The sequence below is a fragment of the Gekko japonicus genome, unplaced genomic scaffold, assembly GCF_001447785.1.
Source record: "Gekko japonicus isolate JY-2015 unplaced genomic scaffold, Gekko_japonicus_V1.1 scaffold2010, whole genome shotgun sequence".
Taxonomy (NCBI): Eukaryota; Metazoa; Chordata; class Lepidosauria; order Squamata; family Gekkonidae; genus Gekko; species Gekko japonicus.
Window position 1 is genome coordinate 104,398 of NW_015177078.1, and position 18,553 is coordinate 122,950.

Consider the following 18,553-nt stretch of genomic DNA (forward strand, 5'->3'; position numbering starts at 1 on the left):
GGAGGCAGGAGAAGAGGGAGGGTAAGTTGCTTCCTCCCCGCCTCTCCCCACCCCTGCCTGCTTGGAGCCAGGGAGGGCCTTGGCGGGGCTTCCTCGCACTCCCGCTGGCCTTGCAGGTCCACCGCCGGGCCCCTGATGTCAGGGGGTGTGGCATATGCTAATGAGTTATGCTAATGAGTTCCCCTAGCTCTTTTTCTACTAAATGACCCCTGAGTATGGTAATCTACCACAGAGTTAATCAGATTGACTCCATAACACTCATACCACTGCAGATGCAACTCCATCTGCACCGCCTTGGTTTTAATAAAATGCATTAATGGAATCCCAGTGGATGTTCCTGCTCATCTTTGGACTACGGCAAGATGTGCGTTGTATTAGTCAGAACACTGATGAGGCACAGCATGCAAGATGGGATTTTGCAGAATCATTCAATTGTGCAACTGCGCACAGATTTGGATGTGTGTCCAGTTTAGTCCTGCAGACCAACAAGCGATGCATGGAAAGAATGCTGTTTCAGCACAGGGATCTCCCCTTAAGGGAGGGCAACTGGTTTCCCTTCCTTGTGATTTGTTTTTTCACAAGTCACCCCACCTCCTATTTTGAATGACCACCCAAGCAGAGTATCTTTAAAAGGTTTTTCCCTTCACCAAAATGCAAACCTGTCATTTGCTAGACTGCTGACACATTCCATTACCTTCCAAATTGTTCTTTTTGCCTTCACACCCACCCCCGGAAAAGTCCCGTCCTTTTAACCCTTCTCGCCATCACTCCCTCATGCTTTCAAGAAGCTGCTTGCCCCTCTACAAGAAGGCCTATATGTGCCTGTTTCAAAACCACAAGATTACTATACTGTGGAAAACCTTAGAGAAACATTCTTTCACTCTACCCCCACCAATCATTTATATACTGGATGCATAAAAAGAACCTCTGAGTTTTCATCCAAAGGTGCCCTCCTGCACATGGCAGAGTGTTCTGCAAGGTGCATACGACTCGGCCTCAAAGATAGCATCGGAATTGCTATAGAGCCTAACTATTTGAGGCACTGCGGAAAATCTTTCACATCTGCTAGTAGCTATTTTCCTTCCCCTTTTGGTTCTTTCCCAAAAACCATGTCTTGCAAGCCATGCATGGATCCCAGCCAATCCAAGTGCTGCTCTTGGAACAGCCACTTTTCATTTGAACTCTCTGCCAAGCCAGATCAGTTGGCTTAGAAGCAGCGAGAGTTGTACTGACACCAAAGCAGCTTTCGTCATCCTTTGCTAACCACAGTACTCTTGCACCTTGGCAGGGGAAGGAAACAAAGGAAGAGGTTCTGGCACCAAGGACGCCTGGTGTAGAATGTGATCCCGTCTTTACACACGACAGAACAGAAATACCGAATTAGGGCCGATGCACGAACAAGCAGGCATGCTTTACTGAACCACCACTTGGTCTAGAGGTACTACCATTTCTCACAGGGCTGCTGTGCCTTTAACAAGACAACTCTCCCTTCTTCACCTCCCCCAATACATTCCTCCTGCTTATGAGTAAGAGAATAGAAGAGAGATGTTAGTTTGAATTACAGTCAAGTTTTCATACCTTATCCCATATATGGGGTGGGGGTGGGGACTGTGACATTGGATCGCTGCAGAAGTATCAAAACAGCAGATACTTTTACAGAACACATTGAAGACAGTATTTCTCACTGCCATTTTCATTGAAGTAAACCTTCACTCAGAAAACCACTTTTGAGATTACAGCACCACCCAGTGGCATGCCAACACCTGCACCTGTACAGATAAAGGTGTCATCAACCCTGGAACCCTGAACTCAAAAACACAAAGTTGCACTTACCTGTAACTATTGTTCATTGTGTATCTTCTGTGCAGGCACACATGGGGACTGTGCATGAGCAGGTCTGCCGCTGGATAGTTCTTTACAGCTGCAAGCTTCCAGAGGGTGCTGCACGCCAGAGTCAGAATCTTGTTTCCACCCAGAGATCATGTGCTCCTGCACAGGAGCGCCTTCTTACTCTAGTGCCACCAGTACCTCTAGTGCCACCAAAGCCAGAACATGCAGTGGGGCAGCAGGGAGGGTACATGTGTCTGCACAGAAGATACTTGAACAATAGTTCCAGATAAGTGCAACTTTGTTTTTATCTCTGTGTACTGAGGGATGGGCAGTATATAAATCAAAATTATAAATAAATAAATGATCTGTGCAGTCCCACATGGGGATTCTAGCAAGCGACTCACCAGGCAGTGCCACATGCTCTCCTCACTTGAACAGTGAATGACCAGTGGTACTTACCATGAGGGGTCCTTCTCCTCTGAGGATTGGAGGACATCTTGTGGGTGATTCCCATCTGTCACTCAGGGAGGCAGGAACAAATCAACTTCCTGTTTCCTGTGGTGGGAGTCACCCAGGCTCAGTTTTGGTGCTCCGAAAGCAGTACTAGAAGATAATCAACTTAAGCAACAATTATCAACTTTTCAGAAAACTTAAGGGAGAACTGGAACCACAGAATAACAACATAACAGGAAGGAATGTAAGAATTTCAGAGAGGTATTCTCTCAGTAGTAAGTAAGAGTAATAACAAATGTTGTAGATGATGACCTGGAAGGGCCAAGATGTCCTCCAATCCTCAGAGGAGAAGGACCCCTCACGGTAAGTACCACTGGTCATTCTCCCTCTGAGGTGGAGGCCATCTTGTGGGACCTCCAGGAGCAGTGTCCCTAATTTTTGGGAGGGTGGTCGTCATCAGGAGGAAGAATATTTTGCAGAACTCTCCTCCCAAAAGCTGCATCCGCTGAGGCATATACGTTAATTTTATAATGCCTTATGAAAGTTGAAATGGAAGACCAAGTAGCAGCCCTGCAGACTTCCTCAACCGATGCTCTATTGTTAAATGCCACATTCGTGGCTGCGCTTCTTAAAGAGTGTGCCGTAATTCCATCAGGAACTCTAAGTTTGGAATGCGTGTATGCTTGGGCTATACAAGATCTGATAGTCCTACTCAGCGCAGAACTTGACATTTTTCTTCCCAAGTACGGAGAAGAGATGTTCACAAACATGGCCTCCGTTTTTCGGAACGATGCCGTCTTGGCGATGTAGCATTTCAAGGCCCTTCTAACATCTAAGGTGTGCCAAAGCCTTTCTTGAGAATGAATCGGATTTGGAGAAAAGGTCGGTAGAAAAATTTCTTGAGATCTATGAAATGACGAATTTATTTTTGGACAGAAGAGTGGGTCAATCCTTAAAACTACCTTGTCCTTGTGAAACACGCAAAGGTCAGATCGAATAGACAAAGCTCCTAATTCGGAAACTCTTCTAGCTGATGTTATGGCTATTAAGAATAGAACCTTCATCCTTAAGTATTTTAAGGATATTTCCTTCAGTGGCTCAAATGGACTTTTAGTCAAGGCATTAAGCACCGTATTTAAATTCCACGTAGGAAACCTGTGGTGGATTATAGGATTTTTTAGTAAGGTACCCCTAAGAAATCGTGTCACATGAGGATGTTGAGAAATTACCAGGTTGTCAAAAAGAGGCAATACTGTGACGAGAGCCGCGACTTGACGTCTCAGGGTACTAGTTCTCAGACCCTTGTCCATACCTTCTTGTAAGAAATCTAGGACGTCGCCTAGAATGAAGAACTACTTTGTCCACTTGAGCCTCACATCTCGCCTCCAGATCCAAAACATAGTGACATTCAAACATGCCTGCCGACAACAGATCTCCGTCAAGGCACTCCATCTAGGAAAGCTGCAGAAGAAGCCATTGCCCTAGTGGAATGGGCATGAATGTTCAACAGGCATGGCAATCTGGCCCTATCATAACACTCCCTAATGGTCCTCCTGACAATCCATTGAGACAGGGTTTGAGATGACGCTCTCCTACCTCTCTTAGGGCCACAAAAACAAACAGGGCTCTATCCCTGCGAAACTCCAGGGTTCTCTTGGTGTAAAATAACCATGTCCTCCTAACAACCAAATAATGCAATGAGTGCTCATTCTCAGAGCTTGGTGCAGGAAAAAATACAGGCAAAACGATATCTTGGGATCAATGGAACCTAGAAACTACCTTAGGAAGAAACCTAAGACTAGAATGTAGGACTAACCTTTCAGGAAAGAACTTCAAAAACAGGGGATCTATCTGAAGAACTACTAGCTCACTCACCCTCCTGGCTGAGGTAACAGCTACTAAGAAACCCACTTTCATCAAATGTTCTGCCAAAGAACAGGTAGCCACAGGTTGAACATGGGTTCCAAGGCTTTAAGAGCTTTCTCCCACAACGCCTTAAATTTTGACACCCTATCCCCCCCCCCAAACTTTAGGGGTGAAGTGTTGGCAGGTCTTACATGTGGATACTATGCCCTTCACCCAAACAGAAGAGAGAAAGGTCGTCTTCCTCAGTTTAGGTCATCTTCGCTGCACATCAGGAGCACTTCTTGAAAAGGGCTTTCTGAGCCATGGAAGGAACCCAGAAGCCAACATAGATTTGATGAATCTGGACAAAATCCTCTCAACTGTAGCTGGAGACTCCAAAAACATGACCACCTCCTTCAGGGGCAAAAGGTGAACTGAGGGTAAGGGGACGCTGCTGCATAGGACCACATGGTCCATGGGCAGGAACAAGCTTCTGATTCTGGTGCACAGTGCCCCCTGGAGACTTTTAGCTGTAAAGGCCTATTCAATGGTGGGCCTGCTCATGCACAGTCCCCGTGTGGGACTGCACAGAAGACTAATGAAGAAATTCCTTCCACTCTGTACTTCTGTGGAAATGTAACATTTCATCCAGCCACGGACACAATGGCTAAGACATGTGAAGGATTAACATTAATATACTAAAGAGTTCAGCAGTTATTTGCGGGGCTGGGTTGGCAGCTCTTGAGAAGATGAGGCCTTCCTGTGCTGTGTTGTTAGTTATGGAAATGACTTGCAGGTTTTCAGTGACTCAACCACTGTAGGATGTAAGTTAACTGACATTGTTTAGCTGTAATTTGGAAACTAGGCAAAGATGTATTTAGAACTGGGCTGAGAAAAAGACGCTTTCCTTTGTATGATAACACTGGATGACACAGACCATATGGGGGCACTCACAGTAGGATTTTTGGTCATACTGTTCCATGGCCCAAGAACCCCAAGGTATCAGTCTAGTGTGTGTCACTGGACTACAGTAGCATTAGCAGCACTAAGCAACCCAACCAGGCCTAGCTAACTGTAATGCTTCATTATATGGAGGGCAAAACAAGAAGCCACCCAGCAGCCTCCATAATGAAAGGACAGGATCTTGAAAGAAAATGAATCATTGAAGATCACTGGGCTCAACCTTGAAATTTATTGATTAAAAGGCAATATAAAGGAATGTGTAACCAAGCCCCAAACAAAAGAGTTTTCTGGAGGCTGCAATTGTGAGCATAGTGCTCTGCCACTGATCTTTAGCTACTGGCTGCTTTAGAGCTGTGTTCCATGAGATGGTTTAGAAATATCTGAAACTAGGAATAAGGCCCATTGTGGAAATAAATACAATGAGCTCTAGAAAGAGGCTCTGGGCAGGTGCCCTGGCCTTGGGTACTCAGCGTCAATTTGCTGTGGTGACCTCAGCAGGGTATAATGACACAAAGCTCACCGTTTTCTCCAGGGGAACTGAGCTCACCATTTTCTCCAGGGGAACTGATCTCTGCCATATGAAGTTGTAATTCTGAGCGATCTCCAGCCCTCCCCTGGAGATTGGCAACAATGGTTCCCCAGGAGGAAATGGCTTTGGATGGGGTCTATGGCTTTGTACCTGAGGTCCCACCCCTCCTTAATCCCCACTCTCTCCAGGCTTCATCCCTCAAATCTCCAGAAATGTTCAAACCCAGAGGTGGCAACCTTATTTCCTTCCCAGCCAATCGTCAACGTTCCATTATCTGCCCACTCTGACTTCAGGTTTCCATCTTTCCCCCTTCCCTGTAGCCTCTACGTAGGAAAACTACAATCTTTCTCCGCAGTGGTGACCCAAACAGGAGAGAAGTGACCTCAGCAGAGTAGCTGCAAGGCAGCTGTTTTTTCCAGGGGAGCTGATCTCAGCCATCTGGAGAGCAGTTTTAATTCTGAGTGATCTCCAGCCCTCGCCTGAAAATTGCCAGCAATGGTTCCCCAGGAAGAAAAGTAGTCTTTCTCCGCAGCGGAGACCAAAGCAGCCCACATCATTCTCCTCTTGATCTGCACAACCACCCTGTGAGGTAGGTTAGGCTGAAAATCTGACTGGTCTGAAATCACCCACTCAACTTCCACAGCAAGAACCTGGGTCTGGCAGACCCTGCTCTGAAGCACTAACTGCTACACATAGGGTAGCCAACCTCCAGGTGGAGCTTGAAAATCATCAGGTATCACAACTGCCCCCTGGAGAAAATAACTGCATTGGAGGGTGGGCTCTATGGTATTCTATTCAGCTGAGGCCTCTCCCCTCCCCAATCTCTAGCTTCCATGGACTCCACCACAGAATATCCAGGACTTTCCCAACCTGGAGCTGGCAACCCTAGTCACGACTGGCCCCAATGAGTTCCCCACAAAGGCCTGGAAAGCACCTCCTGCCTTTTTACTGACAGAACCAAGCATGGTTGCCTAGCAACAGCCACTGAGGGAAAAACTAGTGCCACAGGAGCCAAGCAGGTGAAGTGTCAGGCGAGACAGCCATTTGGCAGTTTATTCTGTGAGAGAAGAGTGCCCAGGCTGGCAGTCAGTGGGGGAGAGGAGCGGACCCAGCCCCCAGCACACATGTACCCGTGTGGCAGTTGATAGGCCAATGGCTGATGGAGCACACTGCACAGCCAATGGGAGAGCTGGAAATGGCAAATACGTAAGGGAATTATATATATGATAAGAGGTTCAAGGTGAATGTTTGTCTCTTTGAAAACCTGGCACTAATGTATGTGGCTCCAGCTGTAAACTAAAACCTCCTGAAATTAGTTCTGTTCACAGTTGCTATACTATTACTTATAATCCAATTTACACTATGTTGGGGCAGATAACATAATGCCTGCCTTTTTGTCTTACAAAAGCTATAGTTTGTGCTTGGGCACTAAGGGCTAATTCATATAATTATACAGAAATGTGGTTGCGCTTGAAGCCAGGGCAGGCACACCTGCTGCCTATGGTAAGTTTTCTGAAGGGAGCTTCCTGAAACTCTTGTTCTCTAAGGTGAGTGGCCTCAAATCTGTTTTACCGCAGACCAACATGGCTACTCGCTGAAAACCACTTCTACCAAGTTACTTATATGACACATGTTCAGGGGAATGTGGAACTGTGTTCAGAAAATACAGAAGTCAGTTTTTAATGTGCCCAAAGCAAACAGAGCAAATCTTGTGCTAGTGGGCCAGGTTCCTTTTTATACAAAAAAAGACTAAACTTCAGAATGTGGGTATCAACTCTTGCGGGAGCTAAGGAACAACACAGACTGCAAGCAGTTATAAGAAAAGCTGGTTTTAGAGCTACAGCTTATGTACTCAACACTGCTGTCCTCCCAGCCAACTCTGCTTTTCATCAGTTTAGTAGCTCTATGACAACTACTACACACAACAAACCCCACATATACTGTTTGGTTAGTAATTGCTGCCAACCCATCTGGTTGAATATCTCTGCTCCTTTTATGCAGCCTTGAAGGCTGCTATGAATACCCAAAAAATCTGTTTTGAGTTGCAAGCTCAGCACATTTAAAACAAACTTTTTGGTAAGAATTCTGGCCTTGAAATAGGATGAAGTCAAGTTTTGTATTATTAACTCCAACAAACCTGCGCCTTAAAAACAGGACATAAGTAAAGCTTTTAGTTTGTATCTTAATACCATCCCACAGGCAGAAGTGGATCACTTCTTCCCCTGGCAGCCCTTTCTGACATCCTGGGGGAAGGGGGGGGACGGACTGTCAGAGAAAAAGTCAAGAGGATGAAATAACAAGGGGAATCAGCAAGATTGCCCTCCTCCCTTATGTCGGCAGAACAGAGGCAGGATGGAAACAGTCAATAGATCTACGTTTCTGCCATTAATGTTGATTCACTTGAAGCACAATGAGTGAGTTTAGAAAATGTTGCAAAAAATTTGAGATGTTCAAATTATTTTAGTGCTTCCAAAGATACGCCATTAACCGGTGGCAAAATGTAGGTTAATCTCATCTGAAACTGAATTTACACAGTAGATAATAGTCTAGTTTTACCTCCTTACTAGAAGCACACCAAGAAAATACAAAGAGGTCAGTGTTTAAGGAATTTTTATTAAAGCAAGAATTTTATAATCCAAATTATGGTTCTGTGTTCAGCTGTCAGTTTGTACTGTCAACTATAACAGTAGTGATATTCTGAGCTTTTTTCTCCACAGTAACTTACAAAATTAAAGAAAGGAATGCTTTAAATTTTTTGTACTGTGCTGAAAATTTTTTCCCCCGGGTTTATAAAACATTAATTTGTTTTTTTTCCTTTTACTATTTTTTTTTGTATTTTAAATCAATAGGTAATCGAGGACTAACAGTTTTGCTAGTCCTGGCGCTTGTTGTGTACATAAGCTTCAAAGTTTCCTTTCCTTTTTTTGTTTCATTTTATATTTTTGCAATGTTTTTCTCAATATTTAATAATTTTTCCATGTTTAGATTTTTTTCTTCGGTGAAGCGAAGTTATAGTGCGCAGTCCCGGATCATCTGTAAGGAAAAAACCCATCTATTAATACAGAAATATGTTTTGAATTTCAAAAAGAGTGCATCTATATTATCTTCTGTAGCTTTTGCTGAAGTTGCATTCCTGAACTTTCCTAAAGGCAGAAATCTGCCAGTAGAGCATAACTTTGTCACCCCCTCCACCCTGCTACAGCTCAAAATACCTTTCAAAGTACTGCTCTGGAGGGATGAGGGACACCCCCCCCCCCCCCCCGGAACAGCATTTCAGGCTGCAACAGAAAGAGAAAGATCAGAAAATTACACTCTGTGGGCAGAAATCCCTCCACATGTGGAAAAGCTCCCATGGATCCAAGCTAAAGTGTCACTTTTTTGCATAAATTAAGCAATTAATTCAGAATGGTGCATTCTTGAGAGACAGGATTAGGTCAATTCGGATTACATCTACGTTTGATTACTGTAATGTGCTCTTGGGGGATGAGGCTATGTAGATGGTTTGGAAACTTCAATTAGGGAATTATCTCACCAATCCTGAAAGAGATGCACTAGCTGCCAATTTGCTTCTGGGCCCCAATTCAAAATGCTAATTATCACCTTTAAGGCTGTAAGTGGCTTGGGACCAAGGTACCCAAAGGACCATCTGCTCCAGGGAGGCTGCCCACCAATGAAGGTCCTCTTCCATCTACATAAATTTCCTGAAGTGGGATACATAGCCACAGAGGACAAGAATGTGGTGCTGAACTGTGTGAAATGCCCATATCCATCCACAGGGCACCAAGTCTTCAGCACCAGATTAAAACATTTGTTTCTTGAAGTATTTTTGATGATCTGTTGTGTGTTTTTAGACCCACAGCTTGCCTTAATGATATTAAAAATGAGATTTTGCTCTCTGGGATATTTACTACTTGTTTTGGGTATTTTAAAAAATACACCTGGAGATACCACTAACCCAGCTGGTAAGTTTATTTCTTAAAAGATTCCAGTGGTTCCTTCATATGACTGTGTTTTATATATTTCACTGTAAGCAACTCAGGAACAAAGTTTTGGCTATGAATAAATGATACAAACATAATTTAAAAAATTCTAGTGGTAATTACAAACCTAAGTTTTGTTTTAAGAACAAGACAAGTTCAGTGTGATCTCAAATCTAAAGGGAAGAACCATTCTGCTATTTTCCAAGAGGATGCTGCCCCCACACTTACACACAAGTCATTTTTAGCTGTGTTTACAGTAGTACACTCAGTTAAAAAAAAAGTGGGAGTTAATGCTTTAACTTCACCCACTGTGAGATCTATGTAGGAAAACTCCTCATTTTGATACCCCATAAATTACTGATAGAAAGTACCAGCTGATAACTTGTCCTCCATTACTATAGGCACTTCAACTATCAAGCCGCTATTGCTCCTTAGCCCCTCTATTGTGAGGCTACATCATCCCCAACACAGGTACAGGTGCATGCACATTTCAAAGCTGTCTTTCTGGCACCTGAAGAAGTGATCAGTTACTCACAACGGCTCAAGCCCTACCACAAATTTTGTTAGTCTTAAAGGTGCTACTGGACACTTACCCTTTTCTACTACATTTGAAGCTAATATGTAGTATATGTTTTAAACTGTTTTGTATATATTGTTTTATCATGGCAAGTTGTTCTTGCCTCTGTGAGCCGCCCTGAGCCCACTGGGGAGGGCGGGGTATAAGTATGAAAATAAATAAATAAATAAATAAATAAATACATATTCTCTATGATACTTACATTAGACACTTGGAACACCTGCTGGATTGTTAACAGCTTTCTGAGCAGCTTCTTTAGCTTGGTGGGCTTGCAGTACGGCTACAGCTTCATCAACCTAGTTACAAAAACATTTTTTCTGTAAAAGTAAGCTAGTTCAACTGTAACTGGTACTTAACATGAAATTATAGACACAAAACTTCCACCTACCTTTGAACGAAGAGATTCAGGAGACTCAAGCATGTGAAGGAGCTCAGAGTTGTCAATCTCTAACAGCATACCAGTGATTTTACCCGCCAGAGTGGGGTGCATGGCTTGAATAAGAGGGAACAGCCGTTCTCCTAGAAAACAGTTGACAAGTTTACAGAATTAACAACACCTCTTAAAAAATAGTTTGTCTACCTTGTTTGACTGAATTTGCCTTTGAAATGTCTCTGAATACAGCATATTAACTAGATGCATATTAAAAAGTAATTCTTCAAACTAGCATTTACTGGAATTGGAAAGCTATTCTAAACAACTCTGTATGTTAAACATGCACCGCATATCTTGAAAATTTTCTGAATGTTGGACTACTATAAAAGCATATACCCCAAGTGTATATATCCTCCACCATGCTTTCCACTTCTACCTAAAATCCACACTCTCTAATTTTTCTAGCTTTCACACAATCTCAGTCCTCTGTACCCTCAGAGTTTAACATTACAGTATCTGCAGAAGCCACCATCTACATTTTCAAGCATCCAGATTTTTTTTTCTGCAGACATTAGCAATAACATATGCCACCATAATCAGTGGGATTGGCATCCCCAGAGTCACAGGCTCATCCAGAAATGACTTACCCAGCATTTGCTTCTGTTCTTGTGGAGGGGCAGCAGCCAACATTGAAGCAGTCAAAGGTTCCTGACCTTGCACGTGGACAGCAGGCTACAATTTAAAACATTTCACAATATTAAATTAGTTCTCAGATAATATCTTGGTATGGTCTGCTAATCTGAACCCTGGCAAACTAGAATGCCTGCACATTAAAAGGCAGTCAACTGATCATACTTTAAAAAGCAGTTTCACTATAGTTAGTAATTCCCCCAATAAGCTTCTTGAAAGGAGGTCTAAATACATGGTTGTCCCCTTCCTTTATCTTAATAAGTCTGTGAACTAGGTTAGGCTGAGAGTCTGGTTGGACCAAAGTCACTGGGTAAGCTGCTGCTGCTACCTCTGAACAGAGATCTGAACTAGTAAACTGGTCCTAGTCTAACCATTACATATCAGCTATTAAACGGCATTATCTTCTATCCTGGGCCCTAGACCTGTTTATTGACAAAAAGAACCCCTGCCATTACAAGTTTTTATGTTCTTTGCAGCTCTGAGGAGACACATGATAAACCCCCATAAAACTAGACATACAGCCTGAACCTATCCAAGCCAGGAAAACCTAGACCTACTGATTTAAATGGGTTTAGGCATGGCTAGCCTGGCACAGGATCAGTTAAGGCTTTGAAGCTCCCCCCAATAAAATTTAGTGTAATTTTATTTACCTGCTGCATAGCAACCTGGGGCTGAGTATTAAGGTGTTGCTGAGGATTGCGAACACCTGCAGCATACTTGTACTGTGGAACGGTGCGCACAGCTGGAGTAGCTGCAGCTGCTGCTGCGGCTGGACGTGGACCCATAGTTTGGGTTGATGTGTTAGCTGAAAAAAGAAATTTTAGACTACACAGGGGGCTCTGTTGGAATCACATTTCCATAGACTTCCTTGTGCCCTCTAGTTTAAGAAATATATTTAGCTCAAATCTGTAGGCACTATTTGAGCAGCCTGCATCAAATGTCCTGCTACCTCTTTCTATCTATTGGACTCCAAACTCACCAACACGCTGTGTTGACATCACTCTTGGAACCTGTGATGAAGCTGGCCTCATGGTACTGAATGGTGGTCTGGGAGCTGCAGGGCGGATGGCACCTGTCATGTTCTGGAAAGCTGCATTTAAGATAGCTCCTGGTTAAGTGTCCATTTCCAAACCAACGGAACAAATTCTACTTAGCCGAGCTGACACTTATGCAAATCCCAGTGCCCTTAAGCAAAGCAAGCCACTTACGATGAGGTCTGGCACCCTGAGTAGTCCAGCGAGGGCTTGGTCTGAGTTGAGCAAGTTGGCTAGTAGGATAGTACGCAGCACGGTTCTGAGTCTAGCAAAAACAGGGTATCAATATTACTTTTTATCCATCAACCCTTTCTTAAAACTTAAAAAAAAAGCTTGCTTTATAACATTATCACACTGGTCATTTGCAAACATTAGGTAAGTCTGTATACATTTCACATACAAGCTATTTTAAACATTACAACTATTTAGTCATTCTGGATGTATCAATTTCAGACTGATCAAGGACACCAAGGAATTTTAACCATACCTGTGGAATAGCTGCCATGAAATAACCTGAAGGAGGCGCTGGCTGGTAAGGATTGATGACCGGATTGGGCACTGCCCTCACACTTGCCATTCTCTGCATGTACTGGTTGGTGAGATGAGCTTGGCGTTCTTCCTTACGTTGGGCTAAGGCTACATACAGTGGTTTAGTGGCCACAATTCTACCATTCATTTCTGTAACCGCTTTGGTTGCTTCTTCTGGTGAGGAAAAGCAGACAAACCCAAATCCTTTACTTCGGCCCCCTTCCATCATGACCTGCCAAAATAAAAACACAGCCTTAGGTGAACAAGCACAGAAATGGGAACAAGTAGATGTAAATGTTTTTTTAAAAAAAATGTTACTGACTGAACTGTAAGACTATAAACTTTCCATAGTATGCTAGCCTGCTTCCTCTTGAAACAACTCAGATGGCAGGGGTCAACATGCAGCTATTTTGCTCACCAGGTGGGCAGGTTAATCAACAGGTTTTTTTATGGCATGGGCAGCTAGGTGCGGCAACTATAGCGCCAAATGTAGCAATGGATTCCAAGAACTGTGACTGCAACTCCACTTACACAACAGATCTTGCCCACTTCCCCTTAGTCCACCTAAAACGCTACTCTTAAGGGACAGGAGGACTTCTAGTAGTGTGGGGTACAGCTCAAGCATAAAATCTATGTAAACTGTGAGTGACCCCTGCTTAGGTGAAGGAAGTGCATTCTATTCCAAAGGCACCTTTAGATCTCATCTATAAGATCTAAAAGGCATGGATTGGTATGTTAAACCCATAAAGTTTTAGAGCAACAAGCAGTCAAAAGCTTTTAAAAAATCAGTGTGTAGTAAGACAGTTATGTGTGTGTTATGAATGAGGCTCACTCTGATGCTGAAACAACCCAAATTTATATGTTGGACTGGGGAATCAGATCCCAGGTGCACTACAGGAGATGATGCCAGTTTTAGTGTGATGGGAAGAGGGAAACCATCCACCAGCTGTCACCTTTGCTCTGATGGAAGTTCCTGCCTTCCAAGGGCACTAATTGGTCCCCATCAAACTGGGATATGTGGCCCCACCTCAAGCCATACAAGACAAGGATAATCCTGCAAGACAGCTCCATCCAAGGTTAGGAAAAACTAGTTAAAGGTTTTCTCCATGAAACTGACCTTTTCATTGACTTAGCTCAGGCAGCAAGCCAAGCAGCAGGCCAAAGAGAGTGAACAGAGTGCTGAGGACTCACCAACTGTGATAGTGTGTAAAGAATTGTTTCTATATACTTCGTTCAAAAATTAAGATATTCTTTAAAAACATAAGCAGCTAGTTTTCAGAAGAGCTACAAAGTCATTCTGAGCTGAAAATTACCAAGTTACTGTCAAATCATAAGAGCTGTTGAAAATCCAGATGTTACCTTTGCACTAGTGATTGTGCCAAATGGAGAAAATTCTTTGCGTAGGCGCTCATCATCGATTCCATCATCTAGATTTTTCACATAAAGATTAACTCCCTGAAAAATTAAATACAGAACATGTACTGCTTGCAGGAAATACAATCTACAGTGGAAACATTCTGTTCAGTTCAAGTTCTACCTGGTATCTGGTGATCCTGTCCTGCTTCATTTGCTCGAATTTACGCTTGAGCTCTGTTTGTCTTTCTACCTTTTTCTGAGCACGACCAACATATATCTGTTTTCCATTCAGTTCCTTTCCATTCATTTCATCTACAGCCTTCATAAAAAAAAGGATAATTTAAGTGTTTGCTGTCATTAATTTCACACATTTGTCAGTCTCCACAAGAGAAGCATAGCATTCAAGAGATTAAGAAAAAGCAAAGAATCAAGAATACAGACTATATGAACAGAGTGTACTATAGACTGAGCAGCTCTGCTTCCATGCTCCAGGTAGGAGAGGTGTCCCATACAAAGAATGAACTTCTGTACAAAGGTGACATTTGAAAGATACAAGAAATATTCCTTGGGTATTACATCAATATAAGACCTGCATTAGTAAACCAACAGTGCAAGTGAATACAAAGGCACATCAGAAAGGCAGATTCAGCATGCATTGCTGTACATGTTCATATACAAGATAAAGAAATCCAAAAACAAAAACTCAGTGATTAATTACAACAATGTACATGCACTTACTTTTTGAGCATCCTCATGTCTTTCAAAACTAACAAAACCAAAGCCTTTGGATTTCCCACTCTCATCAGTCATAACTTTCACACTTAAGGCAGGCCCTAAAAGACACACAAGATTTGTTACATACATTCAGTTTCCAGGGGTTGGATCCTAAAGTACTGCAGCTGCAGTAGTGCTCACAGAGAGCCATCCCACTTCCCTTCTTCCTGGTGTAGCCCCTGAAATCATGCAACTCCTGGAGTTTTGGTGGACCTTCAGGAGGACTTTGGGGTGCCTGCAAGGGAGAACTAGCAAAAAAAAATACTGCTTCCTTTATTTCCAAAATGTTATGCCCTATTTTCTTTTTAAGTGGGAGTCCTAGTTTGGGAGCATTACATCCACACAAGCACTTAGTGTGTTGTATGTTCCTACGCGTGAGCCAAAACATCAAGAATAGAGAACTACACTATGTAGGTACAGAAGCAAGAATATTTAATGAATGTTCATCGAAAAGGCTGCATAAAACCCATAGGCATAATTTAAAAATTCAGTTCTAATAGGAAAAAGTGATATTACCAAACTTGCCAAAGAGTTCCTTAAGTCTCTCATCATCCATGTCTTCTCCAAAATTCTTGATGTAAACATTTGTGAACTCCTTAGCCCGAGCTCCAAGTTCTGCTTCACGTTCTTTACGAGATTTGAACCGTCCAACAAATACTTTGCGATCATTAAGCAATATTCCGTTCATTTTTTCAATAGCTCTTTCTCTAGTTAGAAAAAAAGGTGAACAGCTGCTTATATGCCTTCAGTCTTTTCAAGTAATCATAAAGCAGAACATTCTGAAATGTTTAAAACATCTTTGCTCCAGTGAGCTCACTCAGCAAGTTAGGTGGTTTCCAGCTCACTGCAGTATTTCTTCAATTACGGAAATACCCGCGTATTAAACTTCATCCAAATTGTTTGTCTGTCTTGACATACAAATATATTTGGAATGGGGCAGGCATTGCATGCCATTGTGTATCCTGCACACACTGTAATGTGCTATGGTTAGGAATCCTGAGAACTTTACAAGAACAGTGAATGTTATTTGAACCTTGTTTGAAATACCAATCTTTAGCATCACCTGGCCACAGCATAATACTAAGACTTTGAATCACCTCAAAGACTCACACACAAGCAATACTGCAGAGTTTTCTTTTTCCAGAATAGCATTACTGAGCATAGTACCCAGGTAATTGCTGATCAGAATGTCTGTCCTAGTTAGGTTATATGTACTCTTCTTGTGATTGACAGCATTCTTCTTTTTCCCTTTCCCTCCCTTTTCTCTTCAGCCAAGATACTGTTCTTGTTGTTCTATGTATGCTAAAGGCACACAATTTTGTTGTTAAGAAAGTCTCTAAACTCTAGTGTTGCACTGCTCCAAACTAAGCAATTAAGAATGTTGGCCCAGTCTACTGAAGACTGAATTAACTAAGGCTTTCTTAATCACTGACATCCTTAGTCAATTTCATTTTCAAAACACGTATTTTTAGTTTATTCATTTAGCTTATTAATTGGTTGAGTTTTCCCAACAGAGGAACATGAAGTGAAATTGACTGAAATGAAAAAAGTTCTTCTCTGTGAAATAATCATCCCCCTATGGATAGACATCTTGTTTTATAAAGCTGGTATTTTTCCTTTGGTTTTAGGGCGGAGACAGCTATGACAAATCAAAAATACACATGCCTGAATTATTCTTTATCTGAACAGTCTGTTTTTCCTGTTTATAGACACCAAGTGAAACAGGTATAAAGAACAGATGAAGACACCTCACACATCCATACATCACTCACTGTGAAATGTAAGTTTTAATGTATGGAAACAATGTAGCAAAGACCAGAAGGGGGGGGGCTGGAAGCTGTGAGAGCAGTCTGAGAATGCATATACAACTGAGAGCATATGCAAACTGTTGGAACACAAATGAATAGTTGAATGTTCTTGCAAACAGCATGCAAGCCAAACCTCCTAGGCGACTGAACATCTCTGGAATGGGACTGTCGCTTAGTTTATGTGAAGTGATTTTTTTTTGCACTAACTCAGATTATAGATTTTAGTAATAAGCATTTCCATGTTGACATTTGACCTCTGAATTTTAAAGGCTCCGAAGAAACATTTGTGTACTCACACTTTGCGATCATTAAGCAACATTCCGTTCATTTTTTCAATAGCTCTTTCTGCAGCTTCTTGTGTCTCAAAGTGTACAAATCCATAGCCTTTGGATCCATTTTCATCACATACAACCTGCAAAGAATATTGTGACTCCTGTGAGACCATGCAAATGCAATTGTATTAACCGTGATGCTATTAATAACGTTCTACATTCTGTCCAGCTCACCTTACAAGACAGGATATTTCCAAAAGCAGAAAATGTGTCATACAAAGCTTTATTATCAATTGATTTGTCCAGGTTTTTAATAAAGATGTTTCCAACACCACTTTTACGCAGAGATGGATCACGCTGGGACCACATGATACGCACTGGCTTTCCTTTAATGACATCAAAATTCATTGTATCTAAAGCTCGTTCAGCTGCAAAGACAAAACAGTTCACATTAAATTATTTTAATCTCAGGACAAAGCAAATATGACATTTGATAGCCTTTCAGTTAAGAAACCTATTCTTAACTTCCCATACATGATTCAAGTTTCTCTTGTTTTCCTGAACGACACAAAATTCACCCACTATTCCGGCAATGTGATATTCAGTAAGCATTTCACTATTCTGGGTAATGGACTATGTGAAGAATGGCTCTTCAGTCCACAGTCTTCTGTAAAAGATCACTGTATTTGGCCAGCTTTGGGGGACTGGTGTAAGAAAGCAATGTCAATCTCCCAGGGCTAAGAAGACACTAGGAACAAACAAGCAGGCTGCAAACTAAGGACAGCTAAGGACAATCAAGCCAATGGACATGCCAACAGGCTCTGCCAGTGTAAGATCAAAGGAGGGAGAGATCACACCCATACCAGAGAGAATACCAAAGGATAGCTAGGCCACCTTTCCCTTTCAAACAGGAAGGGACAAACATTTATTTATGTGATTCATAGTCCACCTTTCTCACTGAAACTCAAGGAAGATTACACAGTGCAAGTCAAATATATAAGCAACAGCATCCAATAAACAAGGCAATAGGGTGTGGATTACCAAAAATCTGAAAACAGGGCTGAAAACATCCCAACTACAAGGAGCATAGGTTATAAATTCTCTGGTCCCCAAACGGAAGCACTCTCCAGCATTGCTCACATCTCTAGACATGCCAGCTGGCATGAAGGACTCCCTCGGATTCCATTTTGACCACATGTAAGCACACAATGGGATGAAATCCAAACCTCTAACTCAAGGTAATGGAACTTCTGAGGGCTTGTACCTTTAAGAATTGTGCCTGTTCCTTTAATTACACCAGTCAGGGATAAGCATAGTAAGGATAAGATGGACTGAAGTCTGCCATGTTATTTTCCATCTTTTGCTCAGTCCTGCTGTCTATAATTAATCTGGAGTGTGTATATGATTCTTTTATTAAGCCTTTATAACCTGAACACTAGAAGTCTGATTTCTGTACTCCACTAATACCATATCCTACTCTTAACCATATTACCAAAGGCAAAGGAAGGGGAGAGGGCAAGTTCACTCCTTCATCCCCGACT

At 42.3% G+C, this 18,553-nt stretch overlaps 1 protein-coding gene across 1 annotated transcript in view; it reads right to left on the minus strand.

Annotated features, from left to right (window-relative positions):
• Positions 1–8,425: 8,425 nt before the first annotated feature.
• The window catches only part of PABPC1 (poly(A) binding protein, cytoplasmic 1), an 11,568-nt gene continuing 1,440 nt past the window's right edge, over positions 8,426–18,553 (minus strand). Inside the window, 14 exon segments of the mRNA XM_015428251.1 lie at positions 8,426–8,653; positions 10,380–10,473; positions 10,566–10,696; positions 11,198–11,282; positions 11,891–12,045; positions 12,220–12,330; positions 12,449–12,539; positions 12,762–13,034; positions 14,162–14,257; positions 14,340–14,477; positions 14,897–14,991; positions 15,449–15,589; positions 17,023–17,152; positions 17,247–17,440. Of these exon segments, the coding sequence (XP_015283737.1) occupies positions 10,381–10,473; positions 10,566–10,696; positions 11,198–11,282; positions 11,891–12,045; positions 12,220–12,330; positions 12,449–12,539; positions 12,762–13,034; positions 14,162–14,257; positions 14,340–14,477; positions 14,897–14,991; positions 15,449–15,589; positions 17,023–17,152; positions 17,247–17,440 (1,733 nt within the window). The 3' untranslated portion in view covers positions 8,426–8,653; position 10,380.